We start from the raw sequence: 27,913 nt of genomic DNA on the forward strand, positions 1-27,913 counted from the left end.
TCAAGATCAAATAGGATTTATTAAAAAAAAAAAAAAAAAAGACGAAATTTAGGTTAAAAAATCAGATTAAACAAAGTACTGGAATCAAGAAACAGCAGAAGAAGATCCTCAGGGGCGGGGCAACAGATGGGAGGGGCTTATTTTCTAATTTCTGATTGGTCAATAAGGGCTCTATCACTGTAACCAGCCCTGGAGGAGCAGCAGAGGTTTTGTTTGGGCAGAACTGAAGATTTTAGGAAATTCAGGAAATTGTATATACATTTTTTTTTTCTTAATAAGCCAGTCATGAGGCAGGGGGGTCTTGAGATATATATATATATTTTTTTTTTTTCTGGCTTCTTAGTCACTCACACCCCAACCCCTAAAAATTGCAGAATAAAACTAAAGGAATAAAATGAAGAAACACAAAAGTGGCGTCAGATAAACACAGCTCCGCCCCCGGCTTTGTACCGCTATACCATTTCCCATGATGCTCACCTCTTTTAAAGGCCGTTAGATGCATAAATTTGCGCTGCTCCTGACCTATTCTATCCAACCTGGGAGCGAAGTCGCCCCCTACAGGCGTTGTAATGCATAAAATTAATTAAAACTGAATGTGGAGCCTTCGCTGCAAAATATACATTTTTTTTAAACGTTTTGACATAAACTTTTTTTTTTTTTTTTTCATTTTTAAAGAGATATCGTCCATTTTCTGTGCATGGGATGATGAGACTGCTGCATTCCTGGGAATTCTGCCGGATTAATGGAGCAATAATCTCCGATCTGTGGATCTACAGCCCATAGTAAACTACCACTCCCAACAGGTCCTTGCATGTTAGGAGTCGTAGTTTACCAGCAGCTTGGGAGGCGGCAGCTCTAGGGAAGAAGTCCATCGTTTCCCAGTATAAATCCATTTGGTTTAGGTCATGTTATGCTCCAATTACATCCAGAGCTGCGCTCATAATTCTGTTCAGTGCTCTGCTGGCTGACTCATGATTCACTGTGCATTATGAGAAGAGGCATTGTGGTGCAGCTTTGGATGCGACTGGAGCACAATACATTTATACTGTGATACGACAGGGTCATGTGCAGGTAACATCGGCAGGATGGTGAGCTTGTGTCGGAGCAAAGTAAAATAGTGGTTTCCTGGATGAGCCGGAGCTGCGTACACTTTACGGCGGGCTCCAGAGCGGAGGCTTGGTGGAGGGAGGTGTAAGAGGCCGCTCGTGTAGTCGCTCCCAGCAGTGGAGGTCGCCTCCGGTGCAATCAGGTCCTGGCAGTGCGGAAAGTCCTCAGACCTGCTAAGTGTCCGCTGAAAGGAAAGGAATAGAAGACGGTGGAGCGAGGCGGCATCACGTCTGCGCCAGGCTCAGCTCCTCCAGGCCGTTCTTCCCAATACGATAGCGAGCAAGATCTTTTCTGGTGACCAGACCCACGACCTGCGGAAAAAACGGAAACACAGCACAGCTAAGAAGGGCGAAACACGGCGAGAACGAGTACGGGTGAAAGAACGTGCAAGGCGGGACAGGAAGAATGTGATAAGCAAAAGACAAGTGAGAAGGAAGCACAGGCGAAACATGGCGGGAACGTAATGGTGACAAGGGCGAAACAATGTGCAAAGCGGGTAAGGAAGAAGATGAAAAACAAAAGACAATTGAAAAGGAAGCACGGGCGAAACAGTGGGAACGTGAAGGTGAAAAGTAAGGGGCGAAACAACTTGCTACGAAGGTAAGAACGAAGCTGAAAAGCAAGTGAGATGGAAGCACAGGTGAAACGTCAGGAACGTGGTGGTGAAGGGTACGGGTGAAACAATGTACATAGCGGGTAAGGAAGAAGATGAAAAACAAAAGAAAAGTGCGATGGAAGCACAAGTGGAATTCACCCGGGAAACAAACAGTTCGACAATAAGCAGAGAGCATGTGGGGGTGCGAGTGTAAGCAAAATATGAAGTGCAAAGGGAGGGTGACGAAGATCAAAAGACAAAAAGCAGAAGCCAAGGAGGAAGCAGCTCAGGCGAAACACAGCGAGGAAGAAGGAGGAGAGATGATATAAAAGGCAATAACAGAGAGAGCATGAAGGTAGAGCATCAAAGGACAGATAAAGGGTGTATATAACCAAAGCCGCAAGCGAGGGAGACCTGGGCTAATAAAGCTGCATACGGTAAAGCGACATCTGGGGGACTCACCCGATTGCGATCATCCACCACCACCAGGTGTCGGAGGCCGAGCGCTCGGAATAGTTTGAAGACCCGCGGCAACGAGGCTTCCTGTAAATCACAAATGTAAGATCATCACCCCCGATCCCGACATCACCGGGCGGTAAACGATACAGGGCGTGAACGCCACATACCTGCGGCACAGTGTACGGGGTGGGGTTCATGAACTCCGTCAGGTCCATCAGACATTCGCACTCGTCCTGAGACACGTGTATGGACTGGATGGGGGGGAAGCGGGGATAAGCGTCCCGGAAATCCTTCAACTTCAAGCGCCGCTGGATGAGACTTAGATTTTCCCTCTCAACGAAGACCTAAATAAATCACAAAATCATCCATGAGCGACCCTGAACCCCAGATTATCAAATTACAGGTGTCCTCTAAACCCCTGAAAAGGTATTAGGAAAAACTTTTTTTTTTTTGCTTTTTAAGAGATTTATGTAAAAATGAAGTGTTGCAATTTTCACATCAGCCACCAGATGTCACTATATATATATCTCAAGACACAAACTTTATTAAACCCGCCCACAAAAATTAAGCCACGCCCCTTCATTGAAATTTGTAGGTTAGTCGCCCAGAGGGTCGCACCTTGTGTTTCAGGAGCACGATCAGCTGGGACCTCAGGATTAATCCACACAATCGAGGAGCCTGTCAGCAACAAAAGAAAAGAAAAATATGTTCCTTTCTCGCGCAACATATCTTATTTAAAGGGTAGGAATACTTTTGCAATTCACTGTTTATTGCATCTAAAATAAACACATAAAAATAAATGAAGCAATTTAGCAAATTATCTAGATTAAAAATGTCCCCCCGTTTTCTGCATGCAGCTCCTATGCAGACTACAATCAAAGCCTGTGTAGTCTGATTTTGATGTCACACGTTACGCTCTCACTTCCGGTCAGTAGGGTACGAGACGACATGACGCACATTGCTCACCTGACCAGTGTTCCCGCTGTTCTCCACCACAGGAAAGCCATTGTGGTTGGATGAGGTTTGGCTCAGAATATCCACAATGAGGCCGACCTTCTCCCTCCTGCGCAGACACGTGACCGGCGTACTCATCACTTCTCTGAAAACGGGGCGGAAAAATAACATTTTAGGAGCTTTTATTAAATAAATTTAAAAAAAAAAAAAAGGGTGTAAAGACATGAAAGCACCACCAGATGGCAGCAGAGCCCAGAAAACCCACACAGCTCATCTGCTTCACTTAGGAGTACAGATGAGGCCTCAGGGTCCTAAAAGGGGTGAGCTGAGATTAAAAGGAATAATCTCCCCTTCCACAAACAGCACCTCCTTATCCCATAGGCTGTGTTTGGTACTGCAGCCCAGCCTCAATTCCTTTATGAATACACTCATCCCTTCTACTAACAGCAGAGATCAGATGGACACCAGGACCTCACAGACTTATTTAACCGCGTCACTCCCGGCGATTTTTCACTATGTATCATTACTCCTCCCATCCGGCAGTTTAGCTGCTCCTTCCTTTCATTCTCTTCACGGTCGGAAATATGAAATATGTCAAGGTTGTGGATTTCCAGATAACCCGACCATAGAAAATCCGCGGATCGCTCCTATTAATGGTGGCGTGAAACGCGCGGAACATTATAAAAGTGCGGAACGGTTCTAGATCATGGGAAGTCATCAGGATCCAATCGCGTTCTGCCGCTTAAAGGGGCACGCACAACCTAAAAGACTTAAAGGGCCTTTTTTTTTTTTTTTTTTTTTTTTTTAGATCGGCAGATTATGTGCTGTGCCGGGAACAGTGACATCCACAGGACTGTGGCCATGCCCGGTACTACAGCATTCCCCATATAAGCTCATTTCATTGAATGAGCTGAGCTGCAGTACCGGTCGTGGCCACACACTATGGATGGCGCTGTGCCACCTACAGTAGTGCCAGATACAGGTGCGACTGACCTGGCCGTCAGGGAGTGCGAGGTGACGGGGGCCTCCCAGTGCAAGAAGGGGACACTCTGCAGCTTGATGTGAAGATCGTACAGACCCTGGAGGGAAGAAGGAAATCCACGATCACAACGGGCGTCTCCGTGCCACTCACTGACACAAAGCTGAGTGTTACCTGGCATAGAAAACCCCATTAACTACTTGATAAAGAGCGCCCCCTCCCTCTCTGGAGGACCCAATATATACTGTATATATGCATTACATTGCCACCCATTGTGTAATGCTTCATTTCTCCAGTGGTGGCGCTGGAGAGGAATCACGTTACTGACCTCAATAAACAGGTCTCCGACTATCTTCGCCGTGATGAGGACGAGCATGATGGGGAAACCATAGGTGACGTTCCCGGTGGCTTCTACCATGATGACGGTGAGGCTGAGGGTCATCCTGACAATCCCGCCTGTCACCGAGGGAACACGGGATATAAGGACAAACACAATCCGGGGGATGGGAAGCATCGCGATGTCACTCTACACTGATAGTCTCCAGAGTCGGACATATCTGCTCCCAAGATCCAAAATGAGCTCCCCCTAGTGGTGGCTGAATAAATATGTGAGCTCCCCCTAGTGGTGGCTGTATAAATATGTGAGCTCCCCCTAGTGGTGGCTGTATAAACATGTGAGCTCCCCCTAGTGGTGGCTGTATAAACATGTGAGCTCCCCCTAGTGGTGTCTGTATAAATATGTGAGCTCCCCCTAGTGGTGTCTGTATAAATATGTGAGCTCCCCCTAGTGGTGGCTGTATAAATATGTGAGCTCCCCCTACTGGTGGCTGTATAAATCTGTATGTAGTGAGCTCCCTCTAGTGGTGGCTGTATAAATCTGTATGTAGTGAGCTCCCCCTAGTGGTGGCTGTATATAAATCTGTATGTAGTGACCTCCCTCTAGTGGTGGCTGTATAAATCTGTATGTAGTGAGCTCCTCCTAGTGGTGGCTGTATAAATCTGTATGTAGTGAGCTCCCCCTAGTGGTGGCTGTATAAATCTGTATGTAGTGAGCTCCCTCTAGTGGTGGCTGTATAAATCTGTATGTAGTGAGTTCCCCCTAGTGGTGGCTGTATAAATCTGTATGTAGTGAGCTCCCCCTAGTGGTGGCTGTATAAATCTGTATGTAGTGCGCTCCCCCTAGTGGTGGCTGTATAAATCTGTATGTAGTGCGCTCCCCCTAGTGGTGGCTGTATAAATCTGTATCTAGTGAGCTCCCCCTAGTGGTGTCTGTATAAATCTGTATGTAGTGAGCTCCCTCTAGTGGAGGCTGTATAAATCTGTATGTAGTGAGCTCCCCCTAGTGGTGTCTGCATAAATCTGTATGTAGTGAGCTCCCCCTAGTGGTGTCTGTATAAATCTGTATGTAGTGAGCTCCCTCTAGTGGAGGCTGTATAAATCTGTATGTAGTGAGCTCCCCCTAGTGGTGTCTGTATAAATCTGTATGTAGTGAGCTCCCCCTAGTGGTGTCTGTATAAATCTGTATGTAGTAAGCTCCCCCTAGTGGTGGCTGTATATAAATCTGTATGTAGTGCGCTCCCCCTAGTGGTGGCTGTATATAAATCTGTATGTAGTGACCTCCCCCCTAGTAGTGGCTGTATAAATCTGTATCTAGTGAGCTCCCCCTAGTGGTGGCTGTATATAAATCTGTATGTAGTGAGCTCCCTCTAGTGGTGGCTATATAAATCTGTATGTAGTGAGCTCCCCCTAGTGGAGGCTGTATAAATCTGTATGTAGTGAGCTCCCCCTAGTGGTGTCTGTATAAATCTGTATGTAGTGAGCTCCCCCTAGTGGTGTCTGTATAAATCTGTATGTAGTGAGCTCCCCCTAGTGGTGACTGTATAAATCTGTATGTAGTGAGCTCCCCCTAGTGGTGTCTGTATAAATCTGTATGTAGTGAGCTCCCCCTAGTGGTATCTGTATAAATCTGTATGCAGTGAGCTCCCCCTAGTGGTGGCTGTATATAAATCTGTATGTAGTGACCTCCCCCCTAGTGATGGCTGTATAAATCTGTATGTAGTGAGCTTCCCCTAGTGGTGGCTGTATAAATCTGTATGCAGTGAGCTCCCCCTAGTGGTGACTGTATAAATCTGTAAGTAGTGCGCTCCCCCTAGTGGTGGCTGTATATAAATCTGTATGTAGTGACCTCCCCCCTAGTGATGGCTGTATAAATCTGTATGTAGTGAGCTCCCCCTAGTGATGGCTGTATAAATCTGCATGTAGTCAGCACCCCCTAGTGGTGGCTGTATAAATCTGCATGTAGTGAGCTCCCCCTAGTGGTGGCTGTATAAATCTGTATGCAGTGAGCTCCCCCTAGTGGTGGCTGTATAAATCTGTATGTAGTGAGCTCCCCCTAGTGGTGGCTGTATAAATCGGTATGTAGTGAGCTCCCCCTAGTGGTGGCTGTATGTAAATCTGTAAGTAGTGAGCTCCCCCTAGTGGTGGCTGTATATAAATCTGTATGTAGTGAGCTCCCTCTAGTGGTGGCTGTATATAAATCTGTATGTAGTGAGCTCCCTCTAGTGGTGGCTGTATAAATCTGTATGTAGTGAGCTCCCTCTAGTGGTGGCTGTATAAATCTGTATGTAGTGAGCTCCCCTAGTGGTGGCTGTATAAATCTGTATGTAGTGAGCTCCCCTAGTGGTGTCTGTATAATTCTGTATGTAGTGAGCTCCCCCTAGTGGTGGCTGTATAAATCTGCATGTAGTGAGCTCCCCCTAGCGGTGGCTGTATATAAATCTGTATGTAGTGAGCTCCTTCTAGCGGTGGCTGTATAAATCTGTATGTAGTGAGCTCCCCCTAGTGGTGGCTGTATAAATCTGTAAGTAGTGAGCTCCCCCTAGTGGTGGCTGTATAAATCTGCATGTAGTGAGCTCCCCCTAGTGGTGGCTGTATAAATCTGCATGTAGTGAGCTCCCCCTAGTGGTGGCTGTATAAATCTGTAAGTAGTGAGCTTCCCCTAGTGGTGACTGTATAAATCTGTATGCAGTGAGCTCCCCCTAGTGGTGGCTGTATAAATCTGTAAGTAGTGAGCTCCCCCTAGTGGTGGCTGTATAAATCTGCATGTAGTGAGCTCCCCCTAGTGGTGTCTGTATAAATCTGTAAGTAGTGAGCTCCCCCTAGTGGTGGCTGTATATAAATCTATATGTAGTGAGCTCCCTCTAGTGGTGACTGTATAAATCTGTATGTAGTGAGCTCCCCCTAGTGGTGGCTGTATAAATCTGTATGTAGTGACCTCCCCCTAGTGGTGGCTGTATAAATCTGTATGTAGTGAGCTCCCCCTAGTGGTGGCTGTATAAATCTGTATGTAGTGAGCTCCCCCTAGTGGTGACTGTATGAATCTGTATGTAGTGAGCTCCCCCTAGTGGTGGCTGTATATAAATCTGTATGTAGTGAGCTCCCGCTAGTGGTGGGTGTATAAATCTGTATGTAGTGACATCCCCCTAGTGGTGGCTGTATAAATCTGTATGTAGTGAGCTCCCCCTAGTGGTGGCTGTATAAATCTGTATGCAGTGAGCTCGCCCTAGTGGTGGCTGTATAAATCTGTATGTAGTGAGCTCCCCCTAGTGGTGGCTGTATATAAATCTGTATGTAGGGAGCTCCTGCTAGTGGTGGGTGTATAAATCTGTATGTAGTGAGCTCCCCCTAGTGGTGTCTGTATAAATCTGTATGTAGTGAGCTCCCCCTAGTGGTGGCTGTATAAATCTGTATGTGGTGAGCTCCCCCTAGTGGTGGCTGTATATAAATCTATGTAGTGAGCTCCCCCTAGTGGTGGCTGTATAAATCTGTATGTAGTGACCTCCCCCTAGTGGTGGCTGTATAAATCTGTATGTAGTGAGCTCCCCCTAGTGGTGACTGTATGAATCTGTATGTAGTGAGCTCCCCCTAGTGGTGGCTGTATATAAATCTGTATGTAGTGAGCTCCCGCTAGTGGTGGGTGTATAAATCTGTATGTAGTGACATCCCCCTAGTGGTGGCTGTATAAATCTGTATGTAGTGAGCTCCCCCTAGTGGTGGCTGTATAAATCTGTATGCAGTGAGCTCGCCCTAGTGGTGGCTGTATAAATCTGTATGTAGTGAGCTCCCCCTAGTGGTGGCTGTATATAAATCTGTATGTAGGGAGCTCCTGCTAGTGGTGGGTGTATAAATCTGTATGTAGTGAGCTCCCCCTAGTGGTGGCTGTATAAATCTGTATGTAGTGAGCTCCCCCTAGTGGTGGCTGTATATAAATCTGTATGCTGTGAGCTCCCCCTAGTGGTGACTGTATAAATCGGACCCCAATAGATATGCCCGCTGCTTACATTTGGGGGTATAACTTTGCAAGCTGTTGAAAACTATAAGGCCCAGCATGTAATAAGAGCATGTGGGCATGTTAGGAGTAGTAGTTTCGCAGTGATCAGGCGGCTGCACATCTGTCTAAACAATCAGCGGTTATATAAGGGATTAGTAAATGCAGAAATTCCAGCAGGATGAGCGGCGGCGGAGGCTTCCTGCGTCTGCTGAAACACTCACCGAGCTGAGCCGCTGCCCCCATCAGCGCGTACTTCCCGGGATCAGCCCATGTCTGCACAACACAAGAGACATGGAAGGTTAGGGGCAGGGGGGAGAGCCGCACGGGGGCAGGGGGGAGAGCCGCACGGGGGCAGGGGGGAGAGCCGCACGGGGGCAGGGGGGAGAGCCGCACGGGGGCAGGGGGGAGAGCCGCACGGGGGCAGGGGGGAGAGCCGCACGGGGGCAGGGGGGAGAGCCGCACGGGGGCAGGGGGGAGAGCCGCACGGGGGCAGGGGGGAGAGCCGCACGGGGGCAGGGGGGAGAGCCACACGGGGGCAGGGGGGAGAGCCACACGGGGGCAGGGGGGAGAGCCACACGGGGGCAGGGGGGAGAGCCGCACGGGGGCAGGGGGGAGAGCCGCACGGGGCAGGGGGGAGAGCCGCACGGGGGCAGGGGGGGAGAGCCACACGGGGCAGGGGGGGGGGAGAGCCACACGGGGCAGGGGGGGGGAGAGCCACACGGGGCAGGGGGGGGGGAGAGCCACACGGGGCAGGGGGGGGGAGAGCCACACGGGGCAGGGGGGGGAGAGCCACACGGGGCAGGGGGGGGGAGAGCCACACGGGGCAGGGGGGGGAGAGCCACACGGGGCAGGGGGGGGAGAGCCACACGGGGCAGGGGGGGGGGAGAGCCACACGGGGCAGGGGGGGGAGAGCCACAGGGGGCAGGGGGGGGGAGAGCCACACGGGGCAGGGGGCACTTACAATGGACTCATTGGAGATGCTGGTTAGAAGGATCCCAAAGAGACGGCCCCAGGCGGCCCCCAGGAGGAGGGATGGGATGAAGACCCCGGCGGAGACAGTCAGGCCGTAGGTCCAGCACGCCAGGAAAAAGTATAGGAGGGTGAACAGGCCGAGGGTCTGCGGGTTAAAGGAACCTGTGGAGAAGACGGGACAGTATGGAGGCAAACAGAGGTGATCAGATCGCTGCAATCACTTCTCCAGTGACAAGTTATAGCAGAAAATAAACAATGTAACAAAAAGTAAGAGGGTCCGAGGAGGGAGGAATGTAGGGGGGCTGCAGGCTCATGTGTGTGGAAGCTGCACTCACCAGCGGGCTCATGGAAAAGCCTCCGCACACTGCTTTCTGGTGTTGTAAAGAAAGCAGACGCCATAGCGTTGTACTCTCCATCGGCACAGAAGAGCTAAATAGGCAGGGAAATAAGCACAGCATTAGAGGGTGTGAATACTTTTGCAATCCCCTCCCCGCTCAATAAATCTAAAGTTACAGCCAAAGCTTCCAGATTTTCCCAGCACAGCCCCCAGTTAAGATGTTGGGTCACATGGATGACAGCGTAGCGGCCTGGAAGTCACCTGACCTCCCGCCGACAGCAGGAGAGGAGCAGAAATCCGACTGCAGCTTCGGATGTGAATGGAGGAGAGAAGGAGCAGCCTGAGATTACCTGTAGGTTGTAGTCTCCGGCGCTCTGCCGCAGCGGCTGACAGTCCGAGGAAGAATATATCATGACGAATGACACGGTGGCCGTCACTGCGGCTACAAGCATGGCTTCTATCACCTGCAGGCCGCGCCGGTGCAGGTACCTGAAAAGATGGAGGTCGTTATACAAAGCCATGCAATCTTTAACTCTTTGCTGTGGCGTGATGGACATACGAGTATGGAGCAGGTCAGGGAAGTGTGGCGCGGGTCAGCACCAGCCTATAACAGCAGTGACCAGAACTTGGTCAGATCGCTGCAGGTAACCCCTTAAATCCTGCAGCCGATCGCCGACAGCGGCACTGATGCTGCACAATCCAGACTGGGCGTCCATCATCTCCTCCGCAACCTAATCGCAGGGAGCCAATAGTTTATCATGGCAGCTACAGCCTGATGAAGGCCCCTCTCGCTGCAATGTTACTGACATCTAAACTCAACCATGGCCGAGGACAGAAGGGAAGGAAATAGAGAGAGAAAAAAAGGTTTACAAAGTTTATAAAAAATACATTTATATAAAAAAAAGCAGAAGTGTAAAAAGTTTAAGAGGGAAAAGTTTTAAAAAAAATATATATATATACATATATTGTCACACCCCCTAAAAAAAACAAAAAAAACAAAAACGCATTTTTATTTCAGAATTATTTACATTATATACAGTACAGACCAAAAGTTTGGATACACCTTCTCATTTAAAGATATTTCTGCACTTTCATGACTATGAATATTGTACATTCACACTGAAGGCATCAAAACTATGAATTAACACATGTGGAATTATATACTTAACAAAAAAGTGTGAAACAACTGAAAATATGTCTTATATTCTAGGTTCTTCAAAGTAGCCACCTTTTGCTTTGATGACTGCTTTGCACACTCTTGGAATTCTCTTGATGAGCTTCAAGAGGTAGTCACCGGAAATGGTTTTCACTTCACAGGTGTGCCCTGTCAGGTTTAGTAAGTGGGATTTCTTGCCTTATAAATGGGGTTGGGACCATCAGTTGTGTTGTGCAGAAGTCTGGTGAATACACAGCTGATAGTCCTACTGAATAGACTGTTAGAATTTGTATTATGGCAAGAAAAAAGCAGCTAAGTAAAGAAAAACGAGTGGCCGTCATTACTTTAAGAAATGAAGGTCAGTCAGTCCGAAAAATTGGGAAAACTTTGAAAGTGTCCCCAAGTGCACTTGCAAAAACCATCAAGCGCTACAAAGAAACTGGCTCACATGAGGACCGCCCCAGGAAAGGAAGACCAAGAGTCACCTCTGCTTCTGAGGATAACTTTATCCGAGTCACCAGCCTCAGAAATCGCAGGTTAACAGCAGCTCAGATTAGAGACCAGGTCAATGCCGCACAGAGTTCTAGCAGCAGACACATCTCTACAAGAACTGTTAAGAGGAGACTTTGTGCAGCAGGCCTTCATGGTAAAATAGCTGCTAGGAAACCACTGCTAAGGACAGGCAACAAGCAGAAGAGACTTGTTTGGGCTAAAGAACACAAGGAATGGATATGAGACCAGTGGAAATCTGTGCTTTGGTCTGATGAGTCCAAATTTGAGATCTTTGGTTCCAACCACCGTGTCTTTGTGCGACGCAGAAAAGGTGAACGGATGGACTCTACATGCCTGGTTCCCACCGTGAAGCATGGAGGAGGAGGTGTGATGGTGTGGGGGGGCTTTGCTGGTGACACTGTTGGGGATTTATTAAAAATTGAAGGCATACTGAACCAGCATGGCTACCACAGCATCTTGCAGCGGCATGCTATTCCATCTGGTTTGCGTTTAGTTGGACCATCATTTATTTTTCAACAGGACAATAACCCCAAACACACCTCCAGGCTGTGTAAGGGCTATTTGACCAAGAAGGAGAGTGATGGGGGGGCTACGCCAGATGACCTGGCCTCCACAGTCACCAGACCTGAACCCAATCGAGATGGTTTGAGGTGAGCTGGACCGCAGAGTGAAGGCAAAAGGGCCAACAAGTGCTAAGCATCTCTGGGAACTCCTTCAAGATTGTTGGAAGACCATTTCCGGTGACTACCTCTTGAAGCTCATCAAGAGAATGCCAAGAGTGTGCAAAGCAGTCATCAAAGCAAAAGGTGGCTACTTTCAAGAACCTAGAATATAAGACATTTTCAGTTGTTTCACACTTTTTTGTTAAGTATATAATTCCACATGTGTTAATTCATAGTTTTGATGCCTTCAGTGTGAATGTACAATTTTCATAGTCATGAAAATACAGAAAAATCTTTAAATGAGAAGGTGTGTCCAAACTTTGTACTAATATTAAATAAATAAATATATATATATATATATATATATATATATATATACATACATACATACACACACACACACACACACACATATAGTGTATTACACATTTTAAAATATATAAAATAAATACAATATAATAAACAAATACAAAAATATAATAAACAAACATAACTACAGTATATATATATATATATATATATATATACATATATACAAACACACACACACACACACTATATGTATAAAACATAAAAGTGAATATACATGAAGAAAATAAATATAACTAAATAAAATACTATATTGTTATTTTTTATTATTCTTTTTCTTTCAATAATGCAATAAACATTGTAAATAAACAAAAATTACCACTTCAAGTATAGCAAAAAAAAAAAAAAAAATCTATACATTTCAACCCTTTTGCAGCTGCATTTACTGAAGAATATGCTCCGGGCCTCAGAAAAAGGCCATTTTTTTATGTTTATTTACAGAGTTATTAACTTATTTAAAATAACTAAAATAATATAAATAAAAACAAATATTTCTTCCAAGTTTGGTCTCGCCGTATTCGCACCGACCAGCACAATGAATGATGTAAAAATAAATCCCCCAAAAAACAATGACAGAATTGTGGGGGTTTTTTTTCGCCATTTCCCCACACTTAATAATATTTTTTTCCCGCTTTCCAGAACGTTATATGGTAAAGTGAATGGTGTTAATTACTAAAACACGGCCCGAAAATACAAAAAAGCCCTAAAACAGATGAAGGGGGAAAAAGAAAGGGAAAAAATTAGAAAACTGACCCCGTCCTTACAGGTGTTAAAGGGACGGAGCGCTATTTGTAAGTAATAGGACTTTTTTCCATGGAGGTCCCAACAACTAGCAGCAGAGCTATACACAGGGTTAACCAGCCCTCTGATCTCCCCCTGATATTCTGGCCTGGAGGGTCCACACATGTGAATTTGCAATCATGGGACACTGTCAGACAATGGCCGCAGTCTCAAAGAAACTTTATTAATTACTTCCTAAGACGTCTACAATTTGCCAACCTCTAAAGTTAATGAGTTTCTGAGGAAGAAAAGCATGAAGTATCCTCGGCCCCCGGACGCGGCCCCTCGTGTGGGAGGATAATGCAAAAAACAGGAGCTGAGTCACAGACGACTGCAGAGCAAATCACTATACCCTCAATACTAAAGCCACCAACAGGGGGCATCGCCTGGCTTCCTGCTTACTACTCTGCTCATGAACCAGCAAGCTCAGGATGAACACTGCAGACACATGATCGCTTCCCGATACTCAGCCCCGTATCTGCAAAAGCAACAAAGAGGAGGAAAAATGTCACATTACCTGATCCTGAACATGGTCAGCCAGTTATTCAGGGCATTAAACAGCGCCCCCAGCATCCCGCCTGTGATAGAGAGCGCCCAGCAAGTCACACAGCGATAAAATACCGCACACATCACTATAACGATCACCGCCATCACTCACCTACCGCTCCCATCCCTATAAAGATCGGAAGCTCAAAATACTTGTAACTGTTCTCCTGAAAAACAACCAGAAAGAGGGCGGTATTATAATAGTTATATTCTTGTATATAGGGAGCAGTATTATAGCAGTTATATTCTTGTACATAGGGGGCAGTATTATAGTAGTTATATTCTTGTACATAGGGGCAGTATTATAGTAGTTCTATTCTTGTACATAGGGGCAGTATTATAGTAGTTATATTCTTGTACATAGGGGCAGTATTATAGTAGTTATATTCTTGTACATAGGGGCAGTATTATAGTAGTTATATTCTTGTACATAGGGGCAGTATTATAGTAGTTATATTCTTGTACATAGGAGCAGTATTATAGTAGTTATATTCTTGTACATAGGGGGCAGTATTATAGTAGTTATATTCTTGTACATAGGGAGCAGTATTATAGTAGTTATATTCTTGTACATAGGGAGCAGTATTATAGTAGTTATATTCTTGTACATAGGGGGCAGTATTATAGTAGTTATATTCTTGTACATAGGGGGCAGTATTATAGTAGTTATATTCTTGTACATAGGAGCAGTATTATAGTAGTTATATTCTTGTACATAGGAGGCAGTATTATAGTAGTTATATTCTTGTACATAGGAGGAAGCATTATAGTAATTATATTCTTGTACATAGGGGCAGTATTATAGTAGTTATATTCTTGTACATAGGAGCAGTATTATAGTAGTTATATTCTTGTACATAGGGGGGGCAGTATTATAGTAGTTATATTCTTGTACATAGGGCAGTATTATAGTAGTTATATTCTTGTACATAGGGGCAGTATTATAGTAGTTATATTCTTGTACATAGGGGCAGTATTATAGTAGTTATATTCTTGTACATAGGGGCAGTATTATAGTAGTTATATTCTTGTACATAGGGGCAGTATTATAGTAGTTATATTCTTGTAGATAGGGAGCAGTATTATAGTAGTTATATTCTTGTAGATAGGGGCAGTATTATAGTAGTTATATTCTTGTACATAGGGGGCAGTGTTATAGTAGATCTATTAGGGTGTAATATGATTATAAAGCTAATCAGTAAGGAGATTATTGATATGTGTTGTGTCCTGGAACATTCGTAAGGGACACACAGGGGATGGCAATTATTTATGCAGCGGTTGGGTGGTTTCATCATGTGGACCCCCTGAGGGTGCTGACTTCGGCCATTAGACCACGAGTTTCCCTAGTGAGCCGCTCTCTTATACACATATATATGTTCTCAGAGGGTGGACTGTGCGGGGAGGGGGCTGAGTCCCTATAATCTGAACACGCGATAGGGTCACATGCAGCGAATAACCGCGGCCTTGTTGTGAGGAGGAACAATGGGACGAGTGTCTTCCATTTTCTTATACCTCTAACCCTTCATATCCCCCTACTTTCTGGCATTTCCCCCGTCCTGCTCACACAGCTGAGGGTTTGTTACAATGACTCAGTATGAATATATACATGATCCTTCCATTACACGAGGGCTGGAAATCTCGGCTCCTGCAGACGAACGTGATTGTGACTTAGAGGGAAGGAATATTTTGGTCAGAGAAGATGAATTTCCAGGAAGGGTCGTCAGAAAGAGGAAGGACGGGCGAGGAGAAGCGTGTGAAGACGGGGGGTATCTTAAAGGGGTTGTCCCTCTAAATAGCAGCGCTTATAACACCCCCACCCCCCCCAGCAGGTGGCAGCGCCTATCTGCTACTTTTCTAAGGTTAATGTAGTGGGGGCTTCCAATCGGAAGACCCCTGATCATCTTCCCTTTGCGGGGGCTCGTCCTGTACAGAGGAGACTCACGTCGGTGTCGAACCTCCCGAAGTTGATGAGGCCGGGGTTGGAGAGGTCGCCCGGCTTGTGGTTGTAGAAGCTCAGGACGAAGTTCAGGGTGAAGGTGGAGATCATGGAGGCGAAAAACTGGGGGGAGAAGATCAGGAATCAGTGAGATGGAAAACAACTACTGGACACCAGATCCTCATTCTCTAGTCACCTCCAGAGCTGCGGTCACCGTCCTGCCACAACCGTCCCCTCCAGAGCTGCGGTCACCGTCCTGCCACAACCGTCCCCTCCAGAGCTGCGGTCACCGTCCTGCCACAACCGTCCCCTCCAGAGCTGCGGTCACCGTCCTGCCACAACCGTCCCCTCCAGAGCTGCGGTCACCGTCCTGCCACAACCGTCCCCTCCAGAGCTGCGGTCACCGTCCTGCCACAACCGTCCCCTCCAGAGCTGCGGTCACCGTCCTGCCACAACCGTCCCCTCCAGAGCTGCGGTCACCGTCCTGCCACAACCGTCCCCTCCAGAGCTGCGGTCACCGTCCTGCCACAACCGTCCCCTCCAGAGCTGCGGTCACCGTCCTGCCACAACCGTCCCCTCCAGAGCTGCGGTCACCGTCCTGCCACAACCGTCCCCTCCAGAGCTGCGGTCACCGTCCTGCCACAACCGTCCCCTCCAGAGCTGCGGTCACCGTCCTGCCACAACCGTCCCCTCCAGAGCTGCGGTCACCGTCCTGCCACAACCGTCCCCTCCAGAGCTGCGGTCACCGTCCTGCCACAACCGTCACCTCCAGAGCTGCGGTCACCGTGCTGCCACAACCGTCACCTCCAGAGCTGCGGTCACCGTGCTGCCACAACCGTCACCTCCAGAGCTGCGGTCACCGTGCTGCCACAACCGTCACCTCCAGAGCTGCGGTCACCGTCCTGCCACAACCGTCACCTCCAGAGCTGCGGTCACCGTCCTGCCACAACCGTCACCTCCAGAGCTGCGGTCACCGTCCTGCCACAACCGTCACCTCCAGAGCTGCGGTCACCGTCCTGCCACAACCGTCACCTCCAGAGCTGCGGTCACCGTCCTGCCACAACCGTCACCTCCAGAGCTGCGGTCACCGTCCTGCCACAACCGTCACCTCCAGAGCTGCGGTGACCGTCCTGCCACAACCGTCACCTCCAGAGCTGCGGTCACCGTCCTTCCACAACCGTCACCTACAGAGCTGCGGTCACCGTCCTGCCACAACCGTCACCTACAGAGCTGCGGTCACCGTCCTTCCACAACCGTCACCTCCAGAGCTGCGGTCACCGTCCTTCCACAACCGTCACCTACAGATCTGCGGTCACCGTCCTGCCACAACCGTCACCTCCAGAGCTGCAGTCACTGTCCTGCCACAACCGTCACCTCCAGAGCTGCAGTCACCGTCCTGCCACAAAAGTCACCTCCAGAGCTGCGGTCACCGTCCTTCCACAACCGTCACCTACAGAGCTGCGGTCACCGTTCTTCCACCCCAGTTGCCTCCAGAGCTAAGCTCAGTGTCCTACCCCAGTCACATCCAGAGCTGCGTTCACCATCCTTCTACCCCAGTCACATCCAGAGCTGCATTCACATTATACCCCAGTGGCCTTACAGCTGTATTTACAAGTATTATGCTCCGTTCACATCCAGAGCTGCGGTCTAGGTTATTACACCCCAGATCTGCGGGCACACAACACTAGCCTTTGCCAAAACCCCCAAATAACACACTGTACTCTGATGCATTGCATTCCGGGGGATGAAAGCTCAGACTGAGTTGCAATTCCAGCATTGACCACAGAGCAGAGTGGCGGCGCTGTTTCTAGGTGAAGGCAGCCATATTTTTCCTCTTTGTGTAGATTATATCCTGAGAGCTCAGTCGGCGGTGTGTGATGGGAGATCAGCGGCGTCAGCATGTCCATGTGAACCTTCACCCCCAGCCTCCAATGCCCCCTGTGTACACCGCTCCGGCCCAGTAACAGACCTCAGGGGTCCGCAACCTGCGGCTCTCAAGCTGATGTGGGACTACAACTCCCAGCATGTCCCTGACAGCTGCTGCTGTTTACTACCCACGTACTTACTATTCTCCATGTGAGCAGCTGGTTCCAGAAAGAGGCTCCTTCCTCCAAGCTGAAGAGCACCCCGCCTGCGGAGAGAAGCCCCCCATAAACAGTGCAGGTTACAACAGCTCTTCTGCTCCAGTCACATCCAGAGCTGAATCTACAATCCAGCAGCTCCATCCTCCGCAGCTCTAGCTGTGACTAGAGGACACCGCATGATGCGACAACAGCAAAGTATCTGCAGCGTCAGCCAACACTGATCCGCAGATCACCGAGTTCTCCCTCACAAATCCTCCAGGCGCCTGATCTGCAGCTTCCCAGCTGCTGTGACACCACAACTCCCAGCAAGCCCGCAGCCAGCGGCAGACCAAAGATAGCAGGAAAAGGGGAATAAAAACGGCCGAAAGGGCAGCGGCTCCGGTAATTATAACTACAGATATAAATGAGGCCGGATCCTAAATAGAGGGAGCAGCTGTCAGACGGGAGCCCCCCGGGAGGGGACGTCACCCCCCGTCTGCACCGCGCCATCCTGACATCTATATCTAGATAAAGAGATCGTCATACCCACAGGGGCCCCGAACGCTGCAGACACTCCGGCCGCTGCTCCTGCCGAAACAAAGTCTCTCTTCTCCGTGTCTCTGCGAAAGTATTCAAAGATCTGAGGAGAGAAAACAGATGAGGAAAGAAACTCTGCAGATTATATTGTGTGACCCAACATACTGCGCCATCGGCAGCCACCACTAGGGGGAGCTCCCTGTATACAGAGATACATGATAAGATTCTGTCTGCAGCCACCACTAGGGGGAGCTCCCTGATACAGAGATACATGATAAGATTCTGTCTGTAGTCACCACTAGGGGGACCTCCCTGTATACAGAGACACATGACAAGATTCTGTCTGCAGTCACCACTAGGGGGAGCTCCCTGTATACAGAGATACATGATAAGATTCTGTCTGCAGCCACCACTAGGGGGAGCTCCCTGTATACAGAGATACATGATAAGATTCTGTCTGCAGTCACCACTAGGGGGAGCTCCCTGTATACAGAGATACATGATAAGATTCTGTCTGCAGTCACCACTAGGGGGAGCTCCCTGTATATAGAGATACATGATAAGATTCTGTCTGCAGCCACCACTAGGGGGAGCTCCCTGTATACAGAGATACATGATAAGATTCTGTCTGCAGCCACCACTAGGGGGAGCTCCCTGTATACAGAGATACATGATAAGATTCTGTCTGCTGCCACCACTAGGGGGAGCTCCCTGTATACAGAGATACATGATAAGATTCTGTCTGCAACCACCACTAGGGGGAGCTCCTTATATACAGAGATACATAAGATTCTGTCTGCAGCCACCACTAGGGGGAGCTCCCTGTATACAGAGATAAAGTATCTTGCCATGTATCTCTATATACAGGGAGCTCCCCCTAGTGGTGACTGCAGACAGAATCTTATCATGTATCTCTGTATACAGGGAGCACCCCCTAGTGGTGGCTGCAGACAGAATCTTATTATGTATCTCTGTATACAGTGAGCTCCCCCTAGTGGTGGCTGGAGACAGAATCTTACACGTATCTTTATCAGGTTTATATTAGAAAATTAACAAATATGAGGGCGGCAGATGAGAGATCCCCAGAGTGTGTGAGACAGAGACTGAGTGCATGCTCCAGAGAGTATAACACAAGTGTGTGAGGATCACCGTTCCCCTGACATGCTCAGTGTCGCCCCCCGCGGGATCTTGTGTAACGTCACTGACCTTGAAATCCTTCTTCAGAGAGGTGGAGCGTCCCTGAGAAATGCCGGCAGCGACCACGGCCCCGGAGTGGATCATGGGCCCTTCCTAAACACAGAACGACGAGGACTTTACTACACGTCAAGCACCGGAACCACAGAGGATAAAGAAGGAGACCACCGACCTTCCCGACTGCGAGTCCCCCGACCACGGACAGGATGACCCCGCACACCTTCACTACCAGGGTCTGCGGACAGACGGACGTCACTCACATACGGGCCCATGTGTGGGGTATTCAGTAACATTACTGCCGCTCCAATCACAACCAAAGCTGCATCTAAATTCCAAGAGCCTCCGAACTGTGTCCCTAAAAAAGCTGACAACGCTCTGCCGACGGTGACCATAGAAATCCAGGGTAAAACAGCTTGCTGAAGTCCTGAATGCAGCTTTGGATGTGACTGGAGGAGCAGTCTATTTTGGGGGGATTTTTGTGCTCGTTCCTTACCTTGAGTCTCACCACGTGGGGGACCTTCACCCCGTTCAGGAAGCACTTGATTTGTGGGATCCCGCTGCCGGCCGCAACTGGCTGGAGGGAAGAACCCAAAATATAAGGCGAGAGCCCCCCGGAGACGCCCGTTATCAGGAAGCCCCTCTGCCAGCTTTACCTCTATGAAGGCGACAATCAGCGAGCCCACCATGATGATGGCCGCGTTCAGCGTCGCCCAGAGCAGCAGCGAGAACGACAGGCCGCCCTTCTCCGTGAACTTGTCAATATCTGACGGGAAGGGTTAAGGAAAAACAAAAAAAGGACCATGGAGCGGGATCACAGCAGCACAGAGGGTTTCAGGAGGACAGAATATATGTAGTAATGTTTATCAGTATGGAGCAGGATCACAGCAGCACAGAGGGTTTCAGGAGGACAAGATCTATGTAGTAATGTATAATACTAGTATGGAGCAGGATCACAGCAGCACAGAGGGTTTCAGGAGGACAAGATCTATGTAGTAATGTATAAGATCAGTATGGAGTGGGATCACAGCAGCACAGAGGGTTTCAGGAGGACAGAATATATGTAGTAATGTATAATACTAGTATGGAGCAGGATCACAGCAGCACAGAGGGTTTCAGGAGGACAAGATCTATGTAGTAATGTATAAGATCAGTATGGAGTGGGATCACAGCAGCACAGAGGGTTTCAGGAGGACAAGATCTATGTAGTAATGTATAATACTAGTATGGAGCAGGATCACAGCAGCACAGAGGGTTTCAGGAGGACAAGATCTATGTAGTAATGTATAAGATCAGTATGGAGCGGGATCACAGCAGCACAGAGGGTTTCAGAAGGACAGGATCTATGTAGTAATGTATAATATCAGTATGGAGTGGGATCACAGCAGCACAGAGGGTTTCAGGAGGAGTGCACGGATCACAAACTGAACGCTGCAAAGGGTGAGGAGCAGAGCGTCATGCAGCACAGAGCATTTCAGGAGTGAAGTGCATGGATCCCGTATTGGTCCCCCTTTTGCGGCCCCCCGGCGGAGGATACTGCTCTTGATGACCTGGTACTTCACGTCCGCCAGCAGATCCACCATGATGTCAATGAAACAAGCGACGAGTCCGGTGAGGATCCCGATCATCCCGCAGATCACCCAGCGCGTCACCTCCACGGTGCGGAACGCCTGCCGGAGACACCAGTCACCGAGCGTCTATTGTCCGCAGCTATCAGCCAGCATTACACCACCTCTGCAGCTGCCTGCAGGGCATGCTGGGGACTGCAGTACACAAATACGTTACAAACCCCATGAAGGTGGTGAATGTTGGGTGTTATACTCACGGCGTGATTGATCCTGCGCTCCTCCTCCATAAACAGCTGGTTCTCGCTGTTATCATAATCCAGACTCTGCAAGAGAGGAGCGACACACTGAAACGACACCTCAGCTGACTGCACAGCCACCTCCGCCAACATGCACACTATCCCCTACAACAAGTACTACACCCAACATTGGGGTCACCTCGTATTTCAGGGAGAGGAGGTTCTCGTTGTGCGGGATTTCTTTAATGACCGGAGATGAGAGCTCGGTCTCCTGCAAAATATCCAAAAACAGAGAATTCATTATAACGGGCAAAGTGTGAGCGGGAAAGACGAGCGAGCGGCCGAGGAGGGGGGAAAGACGAGCGAGCGGCCGAGGAGGGGGGAAAGGCGAGCGAGCGGCCGAGGAGGGGGGAAAGGCGAGCCGCGACAGCCAGGCGGGGGGGAAAGGCGAGCCGCGACAGCCAGGCGGGGGGGAAAGGCGAGCCGCGACAGCCAGGCGGGGGGGAAAGGAGAGCCGCGACAGCCAGGCGGGGGGGGGGGGGGGGGGAGGCGAGCCGCGACAGCCAGGCGGGGGGGGGGGGGGGGGCGAGCCGCGACAGCCAGGCGGGGGGGGGGGGGGGGAGGCGAGCCGCGACAGCCAGGCGGGGGGGGGAGGCGAGCCGCGACAGCCAGGCGGGGGGGGGGAGGCGAGCCGCGACAGCCAGGCGGGGGGGAAAGACAATGAATTCCAGCGGTGGGTGAAAGACGACAAGTGGCAGCAGCGGAGGCAGAGAGAAGGCAGAGGCGAGCAACAGCTGGGGAAGGGGAGGAGCTGCTGATGCAGTTGAAAAAAATTTAGCCAAGATCCCACAATGCACTGCTGCACAGAATTTTCTGTAAAGTTCCCGGCTAAGGCCACGTTCACACGCTCAGTATTCAGTCAGTATTTATAAACCAGAACCAGGAGTGGGTGACAATGCAGAAGTGGTGAGGAGTTTCTATTACACTTTTCCTGATTGTTCCTCTCCTGGTTTTGGTTACAAATACTGACCGTGTGAACGTGGCCTGATATGACGGCTGCAGCATTGTAATCTCAGCTCTGGATGTGAGTGGATTAACCCCTTACCAGCTCGCGGTTCTCATCGCTGAGGTCCACGGTGCTCAGCTGCGCAATGCGGAAGAGAACAGAACTTGGAAACTAAAGGGAAAAAAAATATATAGATCTATTAATTATGAATAAATGAATGGGGAGGGGCTAATTACCACTTGCTCCGCCCTCATACTAACAAGTGGACTTCCCCTTTAAATAGATGACAGGTTACTTTGCTGCAGATTGGAAAGAGGAAGCGTCCAGAGCAGGAAGCAGAATTTGAGGTTTCGCCACGAAAATGAACAATGCTACTTAGAAAGCCGTAAAATGACTTAAAGGGCCGGTGCCGTGTGGTGACCTCTGCCCCCGCGATCAGTGGCAGCGTGCCCGCACTGATTAGCATAATCTCTGTCCTGGCGGCTGCAGACGTCTTATATCAGCGGCAGCCGAGATAATCGCCCCGATCATCGCTGTGTTTGCACCACAAACATCTCGCTGGTCATGTCACTCGCTCAACCAGTTCACATCTATTGCTTCCTGTTATCAGCCACTTAAGACTGAGTGCAGGACAAGTGAATGCACAATGACGCCTGCCATCAGTGGGGCCAGTGACAGCTGGGTGAAGTCCATGGCTCTCTGTTATCAGCCACTGCAGACTAGTAAGAGGTGGTTACTGTAATACAGGCCAGCCAAGCTATTGCTCCCTGTAATCAGCCACTGCTGACAGTTCTACTGATGAACGTTCCATGGATTTATCGCATTATACGGCGGTTTGTGCCATGAATGGCGCCTCAGTGTCAACGCAGGAAATGAGACGCCGCACGCCTGTTATGTATGAAATCAGCCCGGCGAGGAAGGGGGCACAAACCTGCCCCCCGCATACACCACCCTCCTCCAACATCATCCATTACTCTGTTATCAGCCCAATGAGACCGGGACCCGTGTACAAGGCAGGACGGCAGAGACGAGAGGACGGCGACTATATACAGTATATACCATGTATCACACACAATCACTGCCAGTAACAGAGTCAGGAGTGTGCAGAATGTCAGCAGACGTGGGGAGAATAGTGAGTGCAGCTCTGGAGTATAATACAGGATGTAACTCAGGATCAGTAATGTATGTACACAGTGACTGCACCAGCAGAATAGTGAGTGCAGCTCTGGAGTATAATACAGGATGTAACTCAGGATCAGTAATGTATGTATACAGTGACTGCACCAGCAGAATAGTGAGTGCAGCTGTGGAGTATAATACAGGATGTAACTCAGGATCAGTAATGTAATGTATGTACACAGTGACTGCACCAGCAGAATAGGGAGTGCAGCTCTGGAGTATAATACAGGATGTAACTCAGGATCAGTAATGTAATGTATGTACACAGTGACTGCACAAGCAGAATAGTGAGTGCAGCTCTGGAGTATAATACAGGATGTAACGCAGGATCAGTAATGTAATGTATGCACACAGTGACTGCACCAGCAGAATAGTGAGTGCAGCTCTGGAGTATAATACAGGATGTAACTCAGGATCAGTAATGTAATGTATGTACACAGTGACTGCACCAGCAGAATAGTGAGTGCAGCTCTGGAGTATAATACAGGATGTAACGCAGGATCAGTAATGTAATGTATGCACACAGTGACTGCACCAGCAGAATAGTGAGTGCAGCTCTGGAGTATAATACAGGATGTAACGCAGGATCAGTAATGTAATGTATGCACACAGTGACTGCACCAGCAGAATAGTGAGTGCAGCTCTGGAGTATAATGCACAAGGTTTCTCAGGATCAGGGCAGGCCTCCCCAGGAGCAGCAGTACGGGATTTGTGCTCTGTGCGGTTTCCACTGTCCTGATTCAGGTTTTGTCTCATTCTGGATTTTTCGGGTTCTTCAGACCACAGGATTTATTGTGAAACTTCACAACGTGTACAAGGAACAGCGAGTCGCTGCAGCAGGAAGAAGCCTGGAAGCCAATACTACACTCGGGACCCCATCACACGAGCTCTGTGATGACCCCGTGCGGAACGGCATCTACAGTTGCTGCAGAACTACATTTCTGTGGCATTGTCAGCATGCTGGGAATTGAACTCCTCCAGCCCTAGAGCCCAAACATGGCGTCTTCTGCAAAACAACATGGTCTGAAATAAGCCCTAAGGTCAAGAATATCCACGGGACCTGACTGACTATGTACAGAAGGGCATGCTGGGAGCTGTGGTTCCTAAATGGATGAGGAGTAAGAGATGGAACATACAAGACCTCCTCTTTATTGAGATCCATCCCTTTAAGTAACATGTAATCCTGTTAAGCTCATCTACCCAGGCTTAAAGGGCAACAATGTGGCACAAGCTGCCACCAATCCCTGTGCAAACACCACACAAAGTAAGTGCCCCCCTCCCCCAGTATTACACAAGATGCAGGTTAAGAGTCAAGGAAATCAGAAATCTCCCCCCCCCCTCCCTCAAAATAATGCTCTTTCCACAGGGGCCTCAGAACTACTGAACCTCCACCACAGCCGCACCCCAAAAAAACAGTATAAAGAGACCCCCATACAGACTGCCGTGTCCCCCTCCCAGCAGAGTCGCCCCCAGTGTCCCCCCTCCCTGCAGAGTCCCCCTCCCTGCAGAGTCGCCCCCCGTGTCCCCCTCCCTGCAGAGTCGCCCCCCGTGTCCCCCTCCCTGCAGAGTCGCCCCCCGTGTCCCCCTCCCTGCAGAGTCGCCCCCCGTGTCCCCCTCCCTGCAGAGTCGCCCCCCGTGTCCCCCTCCCTGCAGAGTCGCCCCCCGTGTCCCACTCCCTGCAGAGTCGCCCCCCGTGTCCCCCTCCCTGCAGAGTCGCCCCCCGTGTCCCCCTCCCTGCAGAGTCCCCCTCCCTGCAGAGTCCCCCCCCGTGTCCCCCTCCCTGCAGAGTCCCCCCCCGTGTCCCCCTCCCTGCAGAGTCCCCCTCCCTGCAGAGTCCCCCCCCGTGTCCCCCTCCCTGCAGAGTCCCCCCCGTGTCCCCCTCCCTGCAGAGTCCCCCTCCCTGCAGAGTCCCCCCCCGTGTCCCCCTCCCTGCAGAGTCCCCCCCCGTGTCCCCCTCCCTGCAGAGTCCCCCTCCCTGCAGAGTCCCCCCCCCGTGTCCCCCTCCCTGCAGAGTCCCCCCCCTGCAGAGTCCCCCCCCCGTGTCCCCCTCCCTGCAGAGTCCCCCTCCCTGCAGAGTCCCCCCCCCGTGTCCCCCTCCCTGCAGAGTCCCCCCCCCGTGTCCCCCTCCCTGCAGAGTCCCCCCCCGTGTCCCCCTCCCTGCAGAGTCCCCCCCCGTGTCCCCCTCCCTGCAGAGTCCCCCCCCGTGTCCCCCTCCCTGCAGAGTCCCCCCCCGTGTCCCCCTCCCTGCAGAGTCCCCCCCCGTGTCCCCCTCCCTGCAGAGTCCCCCCCCGTGTCCCCCTCCCTGCAGAGTCCCCCCCCGTGTCCCCCTCCCTGCAGAGTCCCCCCCCGTGTCCCCCTCCCTGCAGAGTCCCCCCCCGTGTCCCCCTCCCTGCAGAGTCCCCCTCCCTGCAGAGTCCCCCTCCCTGCAGAGTCCCCCCCCCCGTGTCCCCCTCCCTGCAGAGTCCCCCCCCCGTGTCCCCCTCCCTGCAGAGTCGCCCCCCGTGTCCCCCTCCCTGCAGAGTCCCCCTCCCGTGTCCCCCTTCCTGCAGAGTCGCCCCCCGTGTCCCCCTCCCTGCAGAGTCCCCCTCCCGTGTCCCCCTTCCTGCAGAGTCACCCCCCGTGTCCCCCTCCCTGCAGAGTCCCCCTCCCGTGTCCCCCTCCCTGCAGAGTCGCCCCCCGTGTCCCCCTCCCTGCAGAGTCCCCCTCCCTGCAGAGTTCCCCCCCCGTGTCCCCCTCCCTGCAGAGTCCCCCCCCCCCCGTGTCCCCCTCCCTGCAGAGTCCCCCCCCGTGTCCCCCTCCCTGCAGAGTCCCCCCCGTGTCCCCCTCCCTGCAGAGTCCCCCCCCCGTGTCCCCCTCGTGTCCCCCTCCCTGCAGAGTCCCCCCCGTGTCCCCCTCCCTGCAGAGTCCCCCCCGTGTCCCCCTCCCTGCAGAGTCCCCCCCGTGTCCCCCTCCCTGCAGAGTCCCCCCCGTGTCCCCCTCCCTGCAGAGTCCCCCCCGTGTCCCCCTCCCTGCAGAGTCCCCCCCGTGTCCCCCTCCCTGCAGAGTCCCCCCCGTGTCCCCCTCCCTGCAGAGTCCCCCCCCGTGTCCCCCTCCCTGCAGAGTCCCCCCCGTGTCCCCCTCCCTGCAGAGTCCCCCCCCGTGTCCCCCTCCCTGCAGAGTCCCCCCCGTGTCCCCCTCCCTGCAGAGTCCCCCCCGTGTCCCCCTCCCTGCAGAGTCCCCCCCCGTGTCCCCCTCCCTGCAGAGTCCCCCCCCGTGTCCCCCTCCCTGCAGAGTCCCCCCCCGTGTCCCCCCCCGTGTCCCCCTCCCTGCAGAGTCCCCCCCCGTGTCCCCCTCCCTGCAGAGTCCCCCCCCCGTGTCCCCCTCCCTGCAGAGTCCCCCTCCCTGCAGAGTCCCCCCCCCGTGTCCCCCTCCCTGCAGAGTCCCCCTCCCGTGTCCCCCTCCCTGCAGAGTCGCCCCCCGTGTCCCCCTCCCTGCAGGGTCGCCCCCTCACTTTCCAGTGTCGCTCCTCCGGCCCTCACCTGCCGGTTGCCGGCTCCGTTCAGCAGCGGCGTGCTCTCCCCGGCCTCCTCCGGCTGCTCCCGGCCGGACCACGACACCCTGTTGGCCACATTGGCCATGCTCCGTCCGGTGCTCCGTCCTGTGCTCCGCTCGCTGTTTGTGCATGTGACAGTCGGAGCCTCGGTAGAGCTCACGGTCATGTGACTCCCCACCTATGGCGCCACGGTGGTATCAGAGCAGGAACGCGCGCCCGGGGCATGACGGGTAATGTAGTCCTACAGCGTTACCATAACAACACGGCTGCTGGGGACTTCCCTGAGCAGCTGAGCGTCTGTAATGTGGAACTTTCCGAGGTGATGGCGGCCTGTCACGTGACTGCCCCATCTCTGACTCGTTTAACCCTTCTGTGAGCTGTCAGTATGGCCTTTGTGCTCAGTCAATGGGATCTGCTCCACACTAGGCGCTGTCCAATCAAAAGGCTGCGAAAATAACTACCAAAATGGCTCCGTTTCCACTTGACGGAGTGTGCCCCGTTCTCGGGGTTGGGCTGTTAATTATATCCATAGCGGTAGTGTCACTGTATGTGGTATAATATTTCACCGGTGTATCTAGGATCATTTCTAGTCACTATTTGGTGGTACAGGGACGGCCATGAGCTAACCGGCCCCTCGTGAGGTCTGCACCGGACGACGCTACTCCGGCCTCCGCCATCACAACTGTCTTACAGTATAAATGACTGTCACCCATAGCAACCAATCAGAGCTCAGCTTTCATTCCTGTGCAACCAATAAGAGCTCAGCTCTCGTTCCTGTGCAACCAATCAGAACTCAGCTCTCATTCCTGTGCAACCAATCAGAGCTCAGCTCTCGCTCCTGTGCAACCAATCAGAGCTCGGCTTTCGTTTTACCTCAGCAGTGTAAGGCGTGAGGCCGTTGTCTCC

General features: G+C 51.1%; 1 protein-coding gene across 2 annotated transcripts; it reads right to left on the reverse strand.

Moving 5' to 3' along the window:
- On the reverse strand, window positions 1–27,331 carry CLCN7 (chloride voltage-gated channel 7). 2 transcript variants are annotated; one of them, XM_073648552.1, is made up of 25 exons: window positions 26,994–27,331; window positions 22,396–22,467; window positions 21,490–21,561; window positions 21,312–21,377; window positions 21,024–21,156; window positions 20,143–20,252; window positions 19,983–20,063; window positions 19,658–19,724; window positions 19,502–19,581; window positions 18,305–18,398; window positions 17,762–17,826; window positions 15,702–15,818; window positions 13,872–13,926; window positions 13,731–13,791; window positions 10,084–10,222; window positions 9,732–9,825; window positions 9,386–9,558; window positions 8,646–8,697; window positions 4,423–4,550; window positions 4,109–4,194; window positions 3,128–3,260; window positions 2,780–2,839; window positions 2,329–2,505; window positions 2,165–2,245; window positions 1–1,418 (listed from the first exon to the last, which is right to left on the reverse strand). In XM_073648552.1, the coding sequence occupies exons 1-25, from the start codon at window positions 27,171–27,173 to the stop codon at window positions 1,332–1,334; spliced, it is 2,463 nt and encodes an 820-aa protein (XP_073504653.1). In that variant the 5' UTR covers window positions 27,174–27,331; the 3' UTR covers window positions 1–1,331. The 2 variants fall into 2 exon arrangements, with proteins under 2 accessions (XP_073504653.1, XP_073504652.1); XM_073648551.1 differs by having other exon boundaries at window positions 19,502–19,585; window positions 19,662–19,724; window positions 26,994–27,330.
- Window positions 27,332–27,913: the final 582 nt, after the last annotated feature.

The sequence above is a fragment of the Phyllobates terribilis genome, unplaced genomic scaffold (assembly GCF_046119375.1).
Source record: "Phyllobates terribilis strain yellow unplaced genomic scaffold, ASM4611937v1 Scaffold_9__5_contigs__length_417890890, whole genome shotgun sequence".
Lineage (NCBI taxonomy): Eukaryota > Metazoa > Chordata > Amphibia > Anura > Dendrobatidae > Phyllobates > Phyllobates terribilis.

Excerpts from the sequence above, each read along its gene's own strand:
- CLCN7 (XM_073648552.1), bottom strand. The coding sequence starts at position 27,173 with ATGACCGTGAGCTCTACCGAGGCTCCGACTGTCACATGCACAAACAGC. Across the intron at positions 9,826-10,083 it reads CCGGAGACTACAACCTACAG|CTCTTCTGTGCCGATGGAGA; the intron begins GTAATCTCAGGC and ends CTGCCTATTTAG. Across the intron at positions 2,506-2,779 it reads TCGTGCTCCTGAAACACAAG|GTCTTCGTTGAGAGGGAAAA; the intron begins GTGCGACCCTCT and ends TGATTTATTTAG.